This window comes from Mustela lutreola, chromosome 9 (assembly GCF_030435805.1).
Source record: "Mustela lutreola isolate mMusLut2 chromosome 9, mMusLut2.pri, whole genome shotgun sequence".
Classification (NCBI taxonomy): Eukaryota; Metazoa; Chordata; class Mammalia; order Carnivora; family Mustelidae; genus Mustela; species Mustela lutreola.
In genome coordinates, this window is record NC_081298.1 from 106849426 (window position 1) to 106869919 (window position 20494).

At 49.2% G+C, this 20494-nt stretch overlaps 1 protein-coding gene across 2 annotated transcripts; it reads left to right on the top strand.

Moving 5' to 3' along the window:
- The first annotated feature begins 5966 nt into the window (after window positions 1-5966).
- Window positions 5967-19829, top strand: THNSL2 (threonine synthase like 2). Of its 2 annotated transcripts, none has more exons than XM_059188330.1 (9): window positions 5967-6040; window positions 7975-8209; window positions 9522-9716; window positions 10119-10271; window positions 13114-13344; window positions 16190-16338; window positions 16442-16567; window positions 18928-19079; window positions 19491-19829. In XM_059188330.1, the coding sequence occupies exons 2-9, from the start codon at window positions 7987-7989 to the stop codon at window positions 19699-19701; spliced, it is 1440 nt and encodes a 479-aa protein (XP_059044313.1). In that variant the 5' UTR covers window positions 5967-6040; window positions 7975-7986; the 3' UTR covers window positions 19702-19829. The 2 variants fall into 2 exon arrangements, with proteins under 2 accessions (XP_059044313.1, XP_059044314.1); XM_059188331.1 differs by lacking the exon at window positions 19491-19829 and adding an exon at window positions 19188-19466.
- Window positions 19830-20494: the final 665 nt, after the last annotated feature.

Genomic DNA, 20494 nt, shown 5'->3' on the forward strand with positions numbered 1-20494 from the left:
TTGATTAATGAGTCACCCAGGGGGCAGATGTGCCAATGGCCTAAGAAACTCCGAATTTCAGGGTTCCTCTACTGTGATGCCAACCCCACTGTATGTACAGGTTTAACCCAGTTCTCACCATGTCCTCCCCTGGAGGTTGGGGGTTAGGGAACTGGTCTAAGATGCTGCTCCAACTGCTTTTGCCAGGAATGATCAGCTGTTTGATCCAGAAAACCTCATCTCCTATCAGTAGATATATGTCAAGTGTGGCAGGCTAACATTAGCTTCCAAGCAGGGTAACATCTCAGACACTTCACGGTTCCCGACTTCACATCAGGCAACCCATCTAAGTTCCAGGTGCCCTTGCTAGTTGGGTCTATTCCTTACAAAAGCTGTCTTGGAACCCTTCCCAGGATTTCCATCTTATAACTCATTGGCCGGAACTTGGTCACTTGGCCACTTCTCAAGGCAGAGAAGTTTGAGGACACATGTGAGTTTTCTAGCTGCCCATCTTGCCACATCAGAAGAGAAGATGAGCGTGGAGGTTGGTCAAGCCTCTCACAGCCGTCTGTCCTGGGATGTTTGTAAGCCTGCTCTTACACTGCCATCTTTCCCAGGTTTTCATCATTTCTCATTAATGGAAAAACTCGTTTCCAAGTTCCAAGCAACTTATAATTGTGCCAGGTTGGGAAGGAAATGAGAGGTGGAATGGGGAGACCTAGGGGGAGTCCCCGCTGCACTGCTCTTCGGTAGGCTACCGTCTTGCTGAGGCTCAGCCCCTGAAAATTGGGAATGAAGTGGTGGGGACTGGGAGAATCTATGAGCTGATATAGGTGAAGATTCTTAGGGCACGTGAGTCCTGGCTAAGAGAGTGGAAGAGCAAAGGGCAGGTCCTGCACGCGCCAGGCAGCGTGGAGCCAAGTCCCCTCCCGGAACAAAGCAGGAGCCTGCTGCAGTGACGTGATGTATACAAGTCCATAGAAAACTGGCACAGGACCTCACATCCTGATAGCCAACAATACCCACGACCGCTGAACTGTACAGGCCGTTTACAATTATTACCATTCTACGGAAATAGGCAGAGCACACAGGGTCAGTCTGGACAATGGTCTTGAGATAAGGGAACATGAGTCTAGGCTTTTACTTAATTCTGCTTCAGTGGAGATAGTTGGGTAGGCAGGATTTCCTATTTGCCTGAGCAAAAGTACCTTTGAACTTGGCATAGATGCTTTCATGCGTGCAGAGCGTGAAATGCTTAGCACGGGCCAGGAGAAGGAAGAAGACACATATCCATGAGAAATCAAAATCCAGCCCTTAGGACAGACATCTGTTGTGGATACCCACTCAGCTCTGATGGCCGGAGAGCAGCACCTAAAGGCACAGCAGCTAGGGAACTCTGTGTACTCTTGCCCAGTGGATTCTGCAGGTTTCTCAAAACCTGGGAAGTAAAACCAGATTATCAGGCTGTTAACAGGCATCTCTGACCTGCCTCAGTTATGCACCATTGACTGCTCTTCCAAACAAATTCAGCAATGGAAGAAATTTATTTAGAACAGTAGCAAAGAATGCATAATGAATACACAGAAGGAACTTCTAGCATTGAAAAAGTCTTGGTGGTTCTTTCCTGAAATGATTTCTAAAGCAGTTTACTGATTAATTAGATCACGTCTGAATCAGCACCACTCTCCTCTTGTTTTGTACTCTCATTGGGAGCAACAGGCCGCTTCTCAGGAGTCAGTCTGTCCCTTCCGGCCGGCCGTCGGAGTTTTTCTCTCTGGGCAGCTGTTTTGGTTAATGCGCCTCGATTCCTAGCCAATCAGTTTTTATGTGTGTGTGTGTTGTGGTTTTTTTTGCAACTTTTTAATGTTATTCACAGAGTATTAATTTCACCCTCTCAAGTGTAGAATTCAGTATTTTTAGTATATTACAAATTCGCGCAACCATCCCCACTAATTCCAGAACAAGCAAATCATCCCCCAAAGAAACCCTGTCCTCCTCTGCAGAGTCATTCCTTATTTTCCTCACACAACTCCTTACAGCCACTCATCTCCTTTCTGTCTCTGAGGATTTGCCTGTTCTGGACATTTCATATAAAGAGAACCACACAAGATGTGGAGTTTTATGTCTGGCTTCTTTCACTTAGCAGAATGTTTCCAAGTTTCATCCATGCCATAGTATGTTCATCCACACTATAGTATTTCTTTTATGGCCAAGTAACATTCCACCTCAAGGATGTACCACATTTTGTTTATCCATTCATTTGTTGGTGAACTTCTGGGTTGTTCCTGTTTGGGGGCTGTTATGAATAAGGCTGCTATGTACATCCGTGTTCAGGATTTTGTGGGAAGATGTTTTTGATCCTCTTGGGCATGCCCTGAGGAGTGCACATCCTGGGTCTTCTGGAAACTCTTTAACATCCCTAGGAAGGGCCAAATAGTTTTCCAAAGCAGCTGCTCCAGTTTACCTTCCCCCCAGCAACAGGTCTCTGTACATGTATGAAGGTTCCAAATATTCCACACCTCCACCAGCACAATCTTTCTGATGCAAGCCATCCTCGTAGCCATGACGTGGTATCTCATACAGGTTTTGATGTGCCTTTCCCTAATGACTGATGATGTTGAGCATCTTTTTATGGGCATGCTGGCCATTCATAGCTCTTCTATGGAGAGGTGTCTCTTTAATCCTTTGCCCATTTTTAAATTACGTTATCTTTTTATTATTGAGTGGTAGGAGGTTCTTACATGTTCTGGATACTTGACTCTGATCAGATTTATGATTTACAAATCTATTTTTTTTAAATGTTTTATTTATTTACGTTAGAGAGAGAGAATATGCATGCAGCATGAGCAGGGGGAGAAGCAGAGGGGGAGGGAGAGGAGGAGGGAAGGAATTTCAAGCAAACTCCACACTGAGCCCATGTGGGCCTCGATCCCACAACCCTGAGCTCAAGACCTGAGCCAAAACCAAGAGTTAGATGCTTAGCCACCCAGGTGCCCCAATGTTCTCTTATTCTATAGATTGTCTTTTCACTTGTTTAATAGTTCCCCTTGATGCACAAAAGCTTTAATTTTTTTTTAAAGACTTTTATTTATTTATTTGACAGAGAGAGATACACAGTGAGAGAGGGAACACAAGCAGGGGGAGGGTGGGAGAGGGAGAAACAGGCTTCCTGCTGAGCAGGGAGCCCCATGCACGGCTTGATCCTAGCACCCTGGGGTCATGACCTGAGCCGAGGGCAGACACTTAACCGACTGAGCCACCCAGGTGCCCCAAAGCTTTAATATTTTATGAAGCCCAATTTCTCTCTTTTTTTCTTTCGTTGCATTTGATTTGGGGGCCATGTCTAATCCTACCATTGCTAATCCAAGGTCATGAGGATTTCCATTGTTTTCTTCTAAGAGTTTTATTTTTTTAGTTCTTACACTTACATCTTTATCCATTTTGATAATTTTTGCATATGGTATGAGGTAGGGGTCCAAAGTCACTCATTTGCATATAGATGCCTAATTATCTCATCATCATTTGCTTCGGGTCTCTTCTTTCTCCATGGAAGAGTCTTGGTACCTTTGTAAAAATCAGTTGACAGTACGTGCATGGGTTTCTTTCTAGACTATCAATTCTCTTCCATGGATCTGTATGTCTATTCTGATGTCAGTTCTACACTGTCGTGACTATTGCAGCCTTGAGCTAGGTTTTAAACTCAGGGAGTGTAAGTCTTCCACTTTGTCATTTCTTGTCAAGATTGTTTTGGTTATTCTGAGTCCCTTGCATTTCCATGTAAATTTTAGGATCCACTTGTCTGTTTCTGGGGGAAAAAAAAAGATAGTTGGGATGATACTAGTCAAGTTTTTTCTTGATAATTTGAGACTATTTATTTGAACCCCTTGTTCCAGAGTCAGGAACTCGGAGTAATGAAGGTAACTGAGAGTATGTGAGCATAAATACTAACCACCCCATCTCCTCAACCACCAGACACATGAAGTAAAAACAATGGATTATCAGTTTAGGGAGTCAAAATGCTCTGAGAGACCAGGCGCGTCCCGTCTCTGAATGCCCTCTTTTCTCCCCTTTGCCTGCTGCCCTTGCCCCACCAGAACTCCAGAGAATGTCTGAGTGCTGGCCTGTGGCCTGCACAAATGGCTGGCGGGCTTCCGGCAGGTCACGTGCTCCTCTGGTAGCCTGGCTCCTCTGTGCTCTCTAACCTTTAAAGAGGGCTCTGGCCCCTAGCTCCCACATCCCACCACAGGGAGACCATAGTAAACCGTCTGTGTGCAACGTTTTGTAGAAGCCTCTCTCAGCTGGCTCTCTAGGGACACATGGAAGAAAATAGCACCTCAAGGGGCCCTGGGGCTCTGCTTTGAAGCGTGTTGGCTTCAAAGCCACAGACAGCTAAGCACTCTAATCCGTAAGGTCAAAAAGCAAAATAAGTACATAAAAGCAATTTTTAATCTTATAAAAACTCAACGTCGGTCCTGTGTAAAAGTCTCAGGGAATTCCACATTGTTGCTATCCTGTTCGGCACTCCGAATTCTGTCCTCCTTCTCGTAGGCCATGCAGAAGTTTTTCTCTTCCAGAGCCACGTTGTTCTGAATGTCCTGGGCAGGGATTCCTAGTACATTAAACCTCTTCTTTCCTCAAGCCTTTTGCTCCTCCCCTTTCTGAGGGAGTCAGACGGTTTACAAAAACTTCTGGCCTTCCCTTCGCTTAGAGAATAATGAACTCCTGAGACCTCTGTAAGTCTGGCGAGGGGCCTGAAGGGAGAGCTCTGTGGAAGGTACTTTTGGCCTCCCAGGGTTTTTGAGACTCCATCCTGGTTGGTGATGAGCATTGGAACATATATGGCTGCGTCTTAGGGCATTTTTTCCAGGTGCCTTAGCCTCCCTGGCCTTTGAGTGATAAATTTTACCTGATACAAGGAACAGATACCCTTTGGGAGGTCCTGCCTGGCCTGGACCCCTCTCTAAGAATGGCTCCCTGGCTTCTGGGTGAACTCCACGACAAAAGTCCATCAGCTGAACAGTCAGACTCTCTTTCTGGAATCTGAGGGCCATCCAGACTGGAGTCAGTCAGTAGCATGTATGTGGGCTTGGGTGCCTATGTCCAATGAGCACATGCGGGCTGAGGTCTGGAGAGAGGTGACTTGAATAAGCGGAGACCACAGGTTTAGGAGAATGTCATAAACAGGAGGAAGAGAGGGCAGTCATCTGGCGTCCTCTGCCCCCATGAGTCCCAGTTGTGTCCACTACGGGGACCAGGCCCAGTAGAGAGGCAGGAACCAAACCTTAACTGACACCAGTTTAGCCTCTCAAATTTTGCCTCCTGAGGGAGTTGGGACCCAGGAGGATGGATGTGAATCCAGAGGCATTTGCCGTGTCCAGAGGACGTTTTCCCAAGTGTCTTGAATCTGAACCAACTGAGCCACCCAGGCACCCCCCCGCCCCCCCGCCAAGTGCCTTGCTTCTTTAAAAATAAATAAATAAATAAATAAATAAATAAATAAATAAATAAATAAATAAATAAAGTGGGGAGGATTTTTACTCTAGAATAGATCTGTATTTCCTTAAGAAGTGTTTTCCTACGAAGAACTGTCCGGGCTTAAACAATGCCCGGTATCCCCGCGGATTCCGAAATCAGGATGTACCAGCCCTAGGGTCTGAGGAACAAGGAGTTCATCCAGAAGTCTGATTTTACAGGTGAGAAGCATGAAGCCCAAAGAAGGGGTTCTTCCCTCCATCTTGTCCTGTTTTCTAATCGGAAAAAAAAGGTTCCAGGGCGGCGGTGAAGGTGAAGAGACCCAATGTCAGTGATTAGCGAGGTGCCTTAAACACGTGCCAACTTAAAACACACACACCCGTGCCCAGTGAGGGGTGAAGGGCTGCGCTCCCGCTGGCACCTCTTCCCGCGCCGCCGCCTCCCGCGCTCAGCCTCACCGCCCCGCGGTCCTTGTCCCTCTCCCGGCGGAAGCCCGACCCCGCCGCCGAGGCCAGCGCGCTCCGCCCCGCCTGGGCCCAGCCAGCCGCCTCCGGGGCCGCCCCCCGCAGCCGCCCGCGCCGCGGACCCGGTAATCGCCCCGCCAACCCCCGGCCCGGGCAGCCCCTCCGGCTCCTCGCGCCCCGGGCGGCCGATCCCCGGGCCTGGAGGAGGGGAAGGCAGGGGAGGGGATGGGAGGGGAGGGGAGGGGCCCCACGGAGCCTGCGTCTCGGCGGCCAAGCTCCCCGCACACAGGCCGGCGGCGGGGCCCCTGCCCCCGTCGGCTTCCGGGGATCGCGTTTGGGGCGGGGGGCGGTCTTCGGTGGCAGCTAATCTGCGCTCTTGAACTCCCGGTTGACTTTACGCGCGGCTTGTCCGCCTCCCCGCCCCTTCGTAACCTCTTAGCGGCGGCGCTCTGCCCGCGCTCGGAGGAACCAGGGCGGGTCCAGGGTTTCCGAGGCTTTGCGCGGTCTGTAGGGTTTCTGCAGTACCCGGGAGCCCGAAACTGAGAAGTCCAACGTGTTTTCAGAGGCCGGGAGCGTGCCTTATCCTGCGGGCCTTATCAAAACCTCCTTCCCTGACCCAGGGCCTGGTTAGCCGGAGGACTGGTGCCCGGGGACCTTAAGCCGGGGCCTACCTGAGACCGCGGGGCGGGGGCCGGGGGCTCCGCCCCCTACAGGGTCTGTGTGCTATCAGTGGCCAGTTGTTCAGGCCCTCAGCCTCAGGCCCTCAGGCCCTCCTGCCCTGCCCCACTTTTTGTCAGAAAATTTCTTTACCTGCTAGCCCTTCCTGAAATGTTTCCTGGCCTTGGGGCTTTAAAACCAGAGCTCCTGGAATCACCTCCAGGGGCCAGAGAAAGGTATTCAGATTGTAAGCTCAGCTCCTGGACCTGGCACCTGGCTCCTGAGACCCTAACTGAGGGGGCACTGGGACCAGAGTTAGGCCTTGGGCGCCCTTGGACGTTCCGCTTCCCATAACCCCAGAGTCCTAAGCCCACACAGGACCAGTTAGCCTTGGCTAGACTGTCTTAAGGGTAGCTTGCCTGCACTTCTAACGATTCTAGGATTAGGCCTAGAGGAAGGGCACTGGTTCTCAACTAGCATGACCAAACCATTCTAGTTTGTTTGGCATTGATGGGTTTTCTTGGGACATGCTACTTTCAGTTCTAAAACTGGGAAGGTCCCGAGCAGAGTGGGACAAGTTGGTTACTGTCTTCTTAACCCTCACTGCACAGTAACATCACCCATGGAGCCTCTCACATAGAGGTTTTAATCTCATTGATCCAGGGAGGGTCCCAGATAGGAATAGTTTCTTTAAAGCTCCCAAGTTGGGGCGCCTGGGTGGCTCAGTGAGTTAAAGTACCTGCCTTCGGCTCAGGTAATGGTCCCGGGGTCCTGGGATCAAGTCCTGCATCAGGCTCTCTACTCAGCAGGGAACCTGCTTCCCTCTCTTTCTGACTGCCTCTGCCTACTTGTGATCTCTGTCCGTCAAATAAATAAAATCTTAAAAAAAAAAAAAAAAAAAGCTCCCAAGTTAATTCTAACAAACAACCAGAGTGAGGAACCACTAGGTTATAGGCAACATTGCTGTATAACCGTCAAAAGTGGTTATTTTTTTAACAGAAGTGGACCCAGTTATCTCTCAAAAAGGTGCCTGACCAGCTGTGGTGGTCCTCTCTTTATCAAGAGGGCTATCAAAATGGCGCTTGCCTTATTGCTATGATCTTTTCCCAGTTCCCTTATTCCTCCACAGTGAGGACCAAACTTTCTCCTTTCCTTACATGACTTGGCAACTCCTCTCCCAAAGTCAGTGAATTGGCCTCATTTTCACTGGAGAGGTCATGATTTGGACTGTCCCAGAGGAAGCTGGCTTGAGACTCGACAGGGCTCCAGTCTCTCAGACTGGGATGCTTACCCCCATGAGTGGTGGTCCAAGGGCTAGCTGAGGGTGTGTGTACACTTCAGCTTTTTCCTGTGGGGTACTGAGCTTGGAGATCAGGTGCCTTTGGGACTGTTCCCTCTGCAGGCCACCAGGATCATGTGGTACGTCAGCACTAGGGGGATGGCCCCACGGGTCGACTTTGAGGGGGCCCTCTTCTCTGGCTATGCTCCCGATGGCGGTCTCTTCATGCCCGAGGAGCTCCCACAGTTGGGCATAGAGACACTGCGTCAGTGGAGTTCGCTCTCCTACCCCAGTCTGGTAAAGGAGCTGTGCACCCTCTTCATTGGTCCTGAGCTCATTCCACGAGATGTCTTAAACGGTGAGCATCCCCAGCCTCCCTTCTCCCACCTCATTCCCCTGGCAGTCCATGCCCCACCAGAGCTGCAAATCCATTCCTTAACCCCTTGGAGGTTTCTAGTCCTATTTCCCAAATGTTGGAGATTTTTTCCCTCAGATTCTAGGATCCCAGAAATGGCAATATTCCCAGAGAGTTTATCCATTCCACCGTCCATCTCCAATGAGATGAATGCCATGGTGATTTGCATAGAATGTTTTCCTTTAGTTTATTTTTCAAAAACCTCTTTAAGGCTAGAGACTTCACCAACATCCTGAGATGCTTGAATGTTGGGCTGTTTCCTACCTGTATATAAAGCATGTGGACCCTCAGATGACTGTTCTGTTTCCTTGAATGGTAATTCCAGAAGGGACTTGGAGAGTGTCCTGGACCAACTCCTCTCAAGCTGGAATATGCCCATCGATTTCCCTGGGGATCCTGTTAAAATGCAGATTTTGATTCAGTAGGTCTGGGGTGGGCCTGAGACTCTGCATTCCGACCAATAATACTCGTACTGCTGGTGATAATGCTGCTAGTGATATCACTGGTGAAATCACTGCCAGTGATAATACTAGTGCTGCTGGTCCATGGGCCAGATATGGGAACGAATCCACAATGTGGTGGTGAGAGTTCAGGGCTGGAAGAAGAGGACCACTCAGGAATGTGGTCTGATGGCACTGTTGGCATTGCCCAAGCTCTTATTAGAATTCTCTGCCTTCCTCAGACCTTCTGAACCAGGATCTGCATTTTAAGGTCCCAGGTGATTGGCTTGTCAGTTAAAGTTTGAGAAGCACTACCCAAGATGGACTTGCCTTGGGCAGGATTATATGTAAACCAACCCTAGGCTCTGGTATCACAGGTGTGAAATTTAGTGCAGCAAAAACAAACAACGTCTGGTCTTTAGGAAGGAACATTAGAAGAGATGAGACATGGATCCGTTTGTTGCACAGTTGTTGAATTGAACCTCAGCTGGCGTGCATGCCCACAAGACATCCAAATGATGCGTTTATAAAGTGAAAAATGGAAGTCTTAGACTATTTCTCTTCTCTGGGGGACATCACTCAGGAATCTACAAACAGAGTGGTTCATGTCTTTTCAGACTTTTGCCTAGGATTCAGTAATTCTATTCATCTATAGTCTCCTTTGGGGTAAACGTTTCCGGTCTCGTATTGGGTAGCAGGAGAAAGAAACTTGACCTTCAAAGCATAGAGAGACAGGGTGGGGTTGGGGGGAGAACCGGAGAACCTGAGGCCGAGCTCAGGCCTTCCCCCGCTATTCCACCTCTCTCCCCGCACAGATCTGATCGACCGAGCCTTCCACAGATTCCGCCACAGAGAGGTGGTCCATCTGTCCAGACTGAGGAACAGGCTGAACGTGTTGGAGCTGTGGCATGGGGTCACATACGCATTTAAGGACTTGGCCCTGGGCTGCACAGCACAATTCCTGCAGTACTTTCTGGAGAAGAAGGAGAAGCACGTCACCGTGGTTGTAGGTGTGCATCGTGGGCACTAGGGCCAAGCCCCATAGGCACCCTGACATGCCAGTGTCTACCATAGGGTGCTCCGCATGGATGGCTCGAGGAGCATGTGTGACTGGTTCTTCTAGAGCAGGATTTGTCATCCTTTCTGTGCCGTGGACCCCTTTGTCAGTCTGGTGGAGGCTACAGAACCTTCTCAGAATAATATTTTAAGTACCCAAAATATGTAAGATTACATGGTACCCAGTTCACAGAGGCCTTAGTTTCTGTCCCCTGGTCTCTAGGAGGTAAGTGGACCCCAGATTAAGTACGAGGTTCCAGCTCTCCAGGCATCTGAAGTAGACATTGCCTCTTTCCTTCTTTCCTTTTCCATTGCCCTTGTTGTACAGGGGAGGGTTATTTTTTCTTCCTATCCAGGAACATCTGGGGACACAGGAAGTGCTGCCATTGAGAGTGTTCAAGGAGCAAAGAACGTGGACATCATCGTTCTGCTGCCCCAGGGTCACTGCACGAAGATCCAAGAGCTCCAGATGACCACAGTGCTGAGGGAGAACGTCCATGTGTTCGGAGGTGAGAGCTGGGATGGAGGCTCCAGGGAAAGCGTGGCCGCCTTGAGGGTGTCTGTTTTAGGAGATGGGCTGGAGTACAACTGGCCAGGCGATGAGTTGACCATCCTTCCTCCTGCCTTTTCTCTGCCCCTCGCTTCCTTCATCAGTCATGAGATTGTAGCTTGGCTTAGCTCTGGGCAAGCTCTTGGCAACACAGTTTCAGAAGCTATTGGAGGGGACAAATGCACAAACCGTTACTGACGGTATAACCCAAGAAGTGGCGGTTGAACACCAAACCCCAAAGAACGCCATTTCTGTGTGGGTTCACCCTACTGGTGCCATATATTCAGGCCGCCGCCAGACCCACAGCCTGAGCCAAGTGACTTGGGTTTTGTTACAGAGCCCTGAACTTCAGTGGACGCAAAGACATTCAATGATAATTTTAAAAGAATGTGCCCTTACATGGTAACAGCTCATGCCCTCCATTATAGTCTAGAAACTACTCAGTCAGGCATTTGGTTAGCAGGTGTGGGAAACTACTCAGTAGTACCCACTGGGCATCTGTTCTGTAGAAATCGAGACTCGAGAAGGACAGAGGGAGCTTGAGGGGAGCCGTATGTGCTTATTTCCACTTTTCACACCTAGCTAGAACCCAGGTAATCTCAAAGTAGGGATGGGGGTATGAGGAGTAGGGGGTCTTGGTGAGGTTTTGTACACTGTGGCCCTGGGAAAGCTGTCCAGGAGGCCTGGCCTGGCTTGGTCACTCACTTAGCAGGAGAGCAGTTGGTGGCAGGAGGCATTCCTCCTACCCCTCACCCAGGCTCCTTGTATGACCCGTCAGAGGGTGCTTTTCATAGAACACGGATTTTGTCAAGGAGCAAAAGCATAGGGCAGACAGACCTTACTCATGGGGGTAGCATGAAAATCCTTTGTCCATGAGTTCAAAAGTAAGCCCAAAGCCCCTTCTACACTTTTCTTTAATAAGCACCTACACGTTCCAGTGAAGAGTTCTGGGTTTAGCTAATGCAGGCGTTGGAAAATCTTACATGTCCCTTAGCTTTAGTCGTTGCCCATATTTGGCTGCATTTTCCCGTGCTCATTGCAAAATTTGGATGTGTGATATCTGGGCTCCCGAGGGTCCCTGTTACGCCCTAAGCGCTACGATTGCTAGTTATAGATCTAGGACTATTTTTGCCTAGAATTGAAGCAGAGAATAACATTTTGTACATCTGTCCTGCCACCTACTCCCTTCTTGCCTTATACTAGGTATTGGAGGGCTTTTACACGAGGACTCGTGTGTAAGCTCCGTTACTGACCATGGAGCAGAGAACAGTGCCCACTTGCAAAATAGTAGGAGAAATGTGGATGGTCATGAGTGCCCTATGTCATAAATGTTTTCTTGCTGGAGCCCAAGGGACGTTTCTGTTTTATCCGTGTTCTGAGCTTCAAGAAAATAAGACAGCGGACTTTACATATATTAAGTTTTGTTCCTAAATAGACCTGTTCTGGTCCTTTCTTTCCTTTCTGGAATCTTCTCATCTGGTTTCTAGGAGGATGGGTGTTTTTTCCGGAGCTAAGAGTGGACATGTCTTTTCTCTTAGACCAGGGAGCTCAGGGAGTAGGGATGGGCCACCTGGATTGCTGTGAATTGGACACTGAGGTTTTTTTAAAGATATTAATTTCCAGATATATTTTGTATTGGGTTCTTCTTAAGCACAGAATAATGAGCAAGTGCTAGTTATACATTATTTAGGATATTTTTGGCTGGAAGTGACAAAAAATCTAACTCTGACCAGCTCGAACAGAGTATTTTCCAGCTTATATAACTGGAATAGTTATGTAAGTCCCCGAATGGGTTCCTGAAGAGTCTGTTTAGCCGTCCCTCAGCAGAGACCCAGGTTATCTGCATTCCCTGCTCTGCCTTCCCGGTCCTAAGGCTCATCTCTCTCATGGCTTATGATGCTTACTTCAGGTAACTAAGTCTCTCTTCCTGGGGCTCCTTCTTAAGAGCAGTGAATCTTTTCCTAGAACCCCAGCAAACATCCCTCTGGTGTGTGGATCTGGGGTTAGCCCCATAGCCTCATTGCCGATAAACAGTACAAAGTAGAATGAGTAACAACCTTGGGGCTTACTCTGGCACTTCCCTCAGTAAATCTTAGCCCTGTCTTTCAAGTTGGGATCAAGTTTGGTGGAGAAATAGACCCAGATGTCGGATAAGAGATCAATATTGGCTTGGTGGCTGGTTGGGCTGGACTGAGGAGGGCAAGTTGGACTAGTAGCCAACTCACCTGTAAATTGACCCAGTAATTCATCCATAAATTAAACCGTGCCCACACCCAGCTCAGGGAGGAAAGGTCCATGCCAGCTTACCTACCACGTGGGAGCAGAGAGCAGGATGCCTCTCTTTGATCTAACTGAGAGAAGGGCAGAGCATATGAGAACGGATAGTCTGTACCCCCAAGTCCTGGTAAAGGACCGAGGAGTAAAGAAAAGATTGGCCTCTTGCCACACCATAGCCTCAGAAACCATCTCTCCTTGTTCCTAGAGAGCGGGGCTAGCGGGCATGGACTCCAAGGAGGAGGCCTTTTCCCAACATCCCAGAAGGTTGACGGTTTATGTCTAATTTTATGTAATGGTAGAAATGTTGGAAGTATGACCTCAAGAATAATAAGACATGGTTTCTTTCCTTCAGTTGCTTAATTTCAAGTCTAGAAAGCTAGGCCACGACATGGGAGAGCAGAAACCAAGGCTGAGTGAAGGTCCCGGCTGGGTGGGCCCAGTGCGGGAGGGCCTGCTTGCAGGCAAGTGCCGACTGGGGGTTCTCCATGCTCCTGGTAGCTCCCCTCCCCTCTCTCTCCTGACAGTGGAAGGCAACAGCGATGAGCTGGATGAGCCAATCAAGGCTGTGTTTGCTGACGTGGCTTTTGTCAAGAAGCACAATCTGATGAGTCTGAATTCCATCAACTGGTCCCGGGTCCTCGTGCAAATGGCCCACCACTTCTTTGCTTATTTCCAGTGCGTGTCATCCTTGGACACCCAACCCCTGCCCCCCGTAGAGGTGGTTGTGCCAACAGGGGCTGCCGGTAATCTAGCAGGTAAGGAGGCCCTTGGGCAGAGATGGTCTTTCCAGAAAAATGCCCGTAGCCCTCGTCCTCCCAGCTGCCCTTCGGCTGCAACTGTGACGAGACCGTTCTAGTCCTCGCTCTGAAGGTGACAGGCAACCACGCAGGAGAAGCCCCCAGCAAACCTCCCCATCACTCGCGGGGAGGACAGCTCGGCTGCTCGCTGCAGGAGGGAAGGACGGGCTCTAACCCCCCTCAGGAGAGTGTGGAGAGATGCGGTCAAGGTTCAGCTGCTCTGCTGACCTGCCAGGGCCTGCTTCCAGAGAGGCGGACTTTGTTCCCGGCCTCAGCCAATGGCCTGCTGTGAGGGCAGCCAGCACAACATGTGAGGTGGAAGGAGGTCTGGCCCCAGCAGAATGGCCCTGGGGGCAGTCCCTTAGACCCAGCCGCTCAGCTATAAAAGCAATACTGGATAGCTTATCATATCTCTCAGGGCTCCCGTGAAGTGCAAGTAAGATCCTTCACGTGTGGGCATGAACTTTGCAAGGGCGCTGCGCTGTACCTTTGCGTGGCCATGAAACCACCTTCTAGAATAAGAATAAGCATGTCTCCAGCACTTCCTATGCATCAGGCGCCCCTCCACGTGCTTTTCACGGATCAACTTACTTAATGCTCACACGCATCTGTGAGGACGGTACTGCTGTCTCCACTTAATGAAGAGGAAGTGGAGGCACAGGGAAGTTAGCCAGCTGGTCCCTGCTTACACTCCGGTTGGGGACACAGCCAGGATGACCACCCCTCCAGAGTCTGCATCCCCTTGTGAGCTTCCGAGACTGCCTCCTCAGCAGTGACCATTTCGGATGGTTCTGTAGGCGGCATTGCTTCTGATGGGCTCCAAGGAGGGCTTCAGTGAGGCTGCAGAAGCAGCTCAGTGGTCCGGGGGCTTCCTGACTTCCTGCACTTCCACGGGGTTGGGACCGTCTTCACCACCCACGGTGGGGAAGCGCACTGAGCTCCCCATTCACATCAGCCCCCCGTGGATGGTGCCACCTGCACGCATCCCAGGGCCCACCACAGTGGCTGGCACGAAACAGATGTTTGCAGAGAGCGCTCCCGACCCTCTCTGTTCCATCAGGAACTGGCTGTGGAAATTTAAGCCCCTGGGCCCTGGTGAGCGTCCCTTTCTCCTCCGCCATACACAGAAAGCGTGATGTTTACAGGCGGATCAAGTGGAAAATAAGAATGTGAAAGTGCTTTTTTGCAAAAGGCAGAGTGACGTTGGGGTGGGGTGGTGATCCCCAACTCCTCTTAACAACCCACCAGAGAGGAACCATTCATGGAAGTAGGTAAAACCTTCCTAAAAAGGCTACCTTTACAGCCTCTCCCTCTCCCAGGGTGAGGAATGCTTTGTTTGTTCCATGCGAACAGGAGCTGCTGGCTGGGTGGGCCGAGGGCTCTGGAGGAACAGGGTGTCCAAAGGGGCTGCTGCTAGGAGGCTGAGTCTGGGGCTAGCACGTGTGCCACCCAGCAGGCTTGGGGTGGGTCCTTTCAACTTCCCAGAACCTTCATTTTCTCTTCTGCAAGGGATAGCGAGCAGGTGTGCCAGGTGTGTATGTATGTGAGAGAGAGAGAGGAAGAGGTGGGGAGACATATGGGGGTGGAGAAGAGTATCGGGATGGTAGCATCTCCTCTTCTTTCCTGTGTGTGTGTGAGCTTTATTGTTATATAGTATAACTCATAATTTTATGTATACATATATATATACACATACTATACAATTCACCTGTTTAAAGTGTACAACTGAATAGTTTTTACTATATGTCAGATTTGTGCAACCGTCCCCACAGTCAGTTTCAGAACATTTCCATCACGTTGGAAAGAAACCATGTTCCCTCTAACAGTGACTCCACATTTCCCCGCATATCCCCAGCTCTAGGCAACCACTGATCTATTTTGTCTCTATCAATTTGGCTATTTTGTCTCTATCAATTTGGCTATTCCGGACATTTTATAGAAATTGAATCATACAATAAGTGACCTTTTTTTAGCATCTTTCACTTACTGTTTTCAAGTTTCATTGACCTTGTAATCAGTACTTGGTTCCTTTCTGTGGCTGAATAATACTCCATTGTATGTAAACACCACCTCTGTTTATCCATTTATCATTATTGGACATTGGGATTGCTTCAGTATCGTAACTATTATAAACAATGCTGCTGTAAACGTTGGTGTCTAAGTTTTCATGTGGACCTGTATTTTCATTTCTCTTGAGTATGCATACCTAGGAGTAGAAGTTCTGGGTCACAGAAAAAAAAAGTCATAACTTTTTGAGGAACGGTCAGACATTTCCAAAGCAGCTGCACCATTTTGTATTCCCATCATTTGATATTCCCAACCCAACGCAGCATGGGAGGGTATTAATTTCTCCATAGCCCCACCAACGCTTTGACTCTAGCCATCCGAATGGACATGCAATGGTATGTCTCTTTGACTTCGGTTTCTAGTTCCCTGATGTTGAGTATCTTTTATGTTCTCACTGGCCATGTGTATATCTTCTGGAGAAATGTTTGTCTCAGTCTTTTGCCCATTTTTAAATTGGGATATTTGTGTTTTTATTGTTGAGCTGTAAGAGTTAGAGTTATTTACATATTCTGTATGCCAGTCCTTTATCAGATATAGGATTTGCAAATATTCTTTCCCATTCCGTGAGCTGCCTTTCCGTTTTCTTGATCATGTCTTTTGAAGCACAAAAAGTCTTCAAAGAGCACCAAAGTTTCTTAATTTTGATGAAATCCAATTTATATAAATTTCCTTTTATTTCTTGTATTTTGGACGTGATGTCTGAGAAAGCTTTGGTCCTCTCCTCTCCTGTCTTAAGCTGGGTGCCTTGCTCAGAAGATGGGCCTGCCCATTCGCCTGGTCGTGGCTGTGAACCGCAATGACATCATCCACAGGACCGTGCAGCGGGGAGACTTCTCTCTGTCCAAGGCCGTCGAACTGACCTTGGCTTCAGCCATGGACATTCAGGTAGGACCTGTGGGAAAGTGTGCGCTTGACCTAGGATGGTGGGGTGGTAGGATGGACAAGGGCTGAGGTCCGTGGGGTCCTGGCACCCTGCCTTCCTGCTCAGGTGCCCTACAACATGGAGAGGATCTTCTGGCTGCTGTCGGGCTCTGACAGCCAGGGGACGAGAGCCCTCATGGAGCAGTTTGAAAGGACCCAAAGCACGAGTCTACCCAAGGAACTGCATGACAAGGTCAGTCACCACCCACGCACCACAGAGAAAGCAAAGGGTGCAGCCGTGAAACCCAACTTGGGTTTGGAGATCTGGTTAAGGGAAGAGGGGACCTGTTTCTTGAGCACCTGCAATGAGGCGGGCACCTCTGCAGTCACTTTCCATGGATTAATTTATTAATGAGGAGACACAGTAGAGAGCATTGGTTCAGAGACAGGGCCCGTTTCTTAAATTCTGTGCCTCAGTTTCCTCATACGTAAAGTGGGGCTTACGAGAATGCCTACCACTGTTGAAGACTGAAGTCAAATAATGCCCATGAAGCACTTTGTATACTGCCTGGAAATATAGGGCTTGGTACATTAGCTATTATTATTTCTATTTATTGTTGTTGATTTTCAGCAGTAGCAACAATTGGCAACATTATCCTCTTGAGCCTTCTTTTTAAAAGGAAAAGGAGAAATGTTATTTCTTCAGAGTGATAGGAATCTAGTTGGGAAGGGTTGCTTTTATCTTATTTTATTTATTTATTTATTTATTTATTTATTTATTTATTTATTTATTTTTGAGAGATAGAGCGTGCGTGCGAGTGGACGGGGGCTGGGGGAAAACAAAGGCAGAAGGAGAGAAAGAATCTTACGCAGTCTCCATACTCAGCACGTCATGACCTGAGATCATGATATGAGCCGAACTCAAAGAGTTGGACCCTTAACTGACTGAGCCACCCAGGTGCTCTCGTTGATTTTATTTTAAATGCAACCTGGTGATGATCTACTTATTTAGCCTTGAGAAAAAGGATTTTGTATGTTGACATTGCCTTTAAGTTTCTCTACCACGTCCCACCAAGTCGTCCAGACTCTATGTCCAGGGACCAGGACCTCAGACCTCACACCAGCTCTCATCGTTACGAAGTTCTGTATGTTGAACTGGGATCGCCTCCTTTCAACTGAACTCTGCACGGGGGAGCCGTGTGATTCCCATATTTGAAGAGAATTTCCATTTCTCCGCTGAGTCTTCCCTGTTCCTTTTGCTGTCCCTTATGTGACCTAATTTCACCTAGCCAATGACTGTCTTAAAGGTTGTTTCCAGAACTGGATATAGTTCTCTGGCCTTAGCCACCCATGCACACCGGAGTGGAATTTGGATGTTTCCTGTGACACGCACTCTGTCTTCGTTGGCGCTGCTATAACAAAGTAGAGACTGAGTTGGCTATAACCAATAGGCATCTATCACTCACAGTTCCAGATGCCAGAAGTCTGGGATCAGGGTGCCAGCATGGTTGCATTCTGGTGGGAGCAACTTCCATGGAAACGGCGGACAATCAATGTGCTGTCATAGCCTCACATGGTGGAAAGGCATGCAGCTAGCTCTCCAGCCTCTTCTTATAAAGACACTAAGTCCATTCACGAGGGCGCCCCCCCCCCCAACCAATGACCTTCCCAAAGTCCCACCTTCTGATACCATCACACTGGGATTCAGTTTTTCACATATGAATTTGGGTGGGGTGAGGGGATCAACTTACTCGGTTAATGGTTCATTCTCCTCATGTAAATGAGGTGCTCCAGGAGCATAGTCACCAGATCCCACCCTGCTTCATTCTCTCCCTGGCTGTACAAGACTGTGCATCTGCTGGAACAGCTGTCACTCACTCGTTCGTTCTTTCCTTCCTTCCTTCCTTCCACATGTGTCCTGTAACCAGGAACCATGCTACGTACTAGAGATAAACAAAGATAGAGAAAACACATTCTCTCTCCACTGGAAACCCTAATGGGACAGGTAGCTGTACAAAGGATTTATGGCACTTGTGGTCTCTGCTGTATGCATATATCGGCGGGTTGATGGGCACATCGATAGCACACAATAAATTTTCAGAGAATGATCCGATCAACCCTCCCCACTGAAGGGGCCGTGGGAGGGGGGAGTTCCTCTATCTGCTGGTTGCAGGGAGGCTTCCTGGAGGAGGCATGACCTGGGCTGAGTAGGAGCTCACTGGGTGAGCTCCACTGGGTAGGAGCTCATTGCACCCACTGGAAGGGTTTGTACCAACGACAGGGCACCAGGAATGTTTGAATGCCCTTAACCTTCTGTGTTTTGTCCGTTTGTTGAACAAAACTATATACAAACTTGCTAATTCATGAGCTAATCTGAACTAAATTTATGGACCTGAAACTCAAAGGATCCTTTCCCAAAGCTAAGGGAAGCAACTTAAAACTGGGAAACACGGGAACCAGATTTTTCTCTGAGCTGAAGTTGAGCAACTTAGTCTGGAGATTCTTTCTGAGTGTCTGGTGTTGGCTGCCTGTGTTATGTAGTGCATTTTGGCTCACTTTCCCGGGTACCTCCTGGACTCTGATTCCCACCCCTCTGACCCTGGGACCTGTCAGCTTTCAGAGGCCATGACGTCTGAGTCCGTGTCGGATGAAGCCATCACCCGGACCATGAGTCGATGTTGGGAAGAGAACCAGTACCTGCTGTGCCCTCACTCGGCTGTGGCTGTGAGTTACCATTACCAGCAGACTGACCGGCAGCAGCCCAGGTACGGGCCATGGGTGCTTGGGTCACCGGGGTACTCTGGCTTTCGGGGTGCCCTCCTCTTCCCCAAGCAGGGGAGGCAGGAATCTGCACAAATGGCTTTCACGAGTAGGATCTGTGCTCTGAGAACTGTGGTCCCAGAGGAGGGTGTGTGACAGCCCTCTGGGAGGCAGCCACAGAGAGGTGGTGGTTGAGCTGGGTCTCCCACAAAGAGGAGCAGTTTCCCTGGCAGTGTCTGCAAAGATGAGTTCAAGGTACCCAACATCTGCCTCTTTCTCTCTCTTCCTTTCTTTGTGCACCACCCTATCCCTACGTCCCCTGTTCCTTCTCCTCTCCCCTCCTCGCCTCCTCCTTCCCTCATCTGTCGGTCTGGTCTCTGGCCTGCCCTCCTGTTCCCACCTGCCCCACCCCACAGCCTTCCCCGGTGCTGTCTGGCCCCCGCCTCTGCAGTCAAGTTCCCAGAAGCTGTCCTGGCTGCCGGGCTGACCCCAGAGACCCCCGCAGAGATCCGGGCCCTGGAGTTCAAGGAGACGCGCTGCACCCCGATGCGGAAGGGTGACGACTGGACGCTGATGCTTCGGAGCACCATTGAGGGCCTGAGCTGGCAGCAGAGGGCTCATTCCTGAGTGCTCCGGAATAGCCGGGCTGGATTTGACTTGAGTCAAGTTGCTCTGTTGCTCTTGTATCAGGGTCCCCTGTTCTGTGAACCCAGGGCGGTGTCACAGCACCACTAAATAAAGTCAAAGTGCCTCCATTTCCGTGGGTACCTCCATAACTACGCTGTCCCAGAGAAGTCATACTGTCCGTTCCTCTGAGACTATGACTCCCCCACTCCCCTCTCCGTGCCTTCCACCCTGCCTCTGGGACAGTCCTTTGATGAGTCGTGGTTCCTGCAAATTGTTGACCGTGGAGTTGTCCCTCATCAGCCCGGATGGACATAAGGGCTCCTGATTCTGGCAAAATCATCAACAGTAGCTTTCCTAAGACGTTTATTCCCTTCTATCCTGTTTTATGGTTTTCCACATTAGACATTACCTCCTCATCTTGAAGCTTCTTGAAGACAAGAACCCCTGTTTAACACAATGGGCTGAAACATTTTGGGTTGGCCCCTATTGATCAAAACATTTTAAAAATTTGTTCTCCCAACATATGTATACTAAAATATATATAAACCACCCAAACCATATGCTAAAATAAGAATAGGAATAAAGGACTAATTAATGATAAAAACCTACATTGATCTTTCCTCCGCATACTCTAGTGGCTTGTCTTGTGGACCCATCTTTGACAGTTCTAACTGAGCTTGATGCCTGACACATTCTGTAACCAGCAGGAACTGGGGGTCCGGCATCCCTGTGATTGTCCATCTGCCCCAAAACTGTGTGGTGGTTCTCAAAAATGCAAACTTCTGGCCACCTT

Bases quoted from the DNA above. Each gene is read 5' to 3' on its own strand.
- THNSL2 (XM_059188330.1), top strand. From the start codon at position 7,987: ATGTGGTACGTCAGCACTAGGGGGATGGCCCCACGGGTCGACTTTGAG. The intron at 9,717-10,118 runs GTGTGCATCGTG...CTTCCTATCCAG, and splicing joins GCACGTCACCGTGGTTGTAG to GAACATCTGGGGACACAGGA. The intron at 13,345-16,189 runs GTAAGGAGGCCC...TCCTGTCTTAAG, and splicing joins GGCTGCCGGTAATCTAGCAG to CTGGGTGCCTTGCTCAGAAG.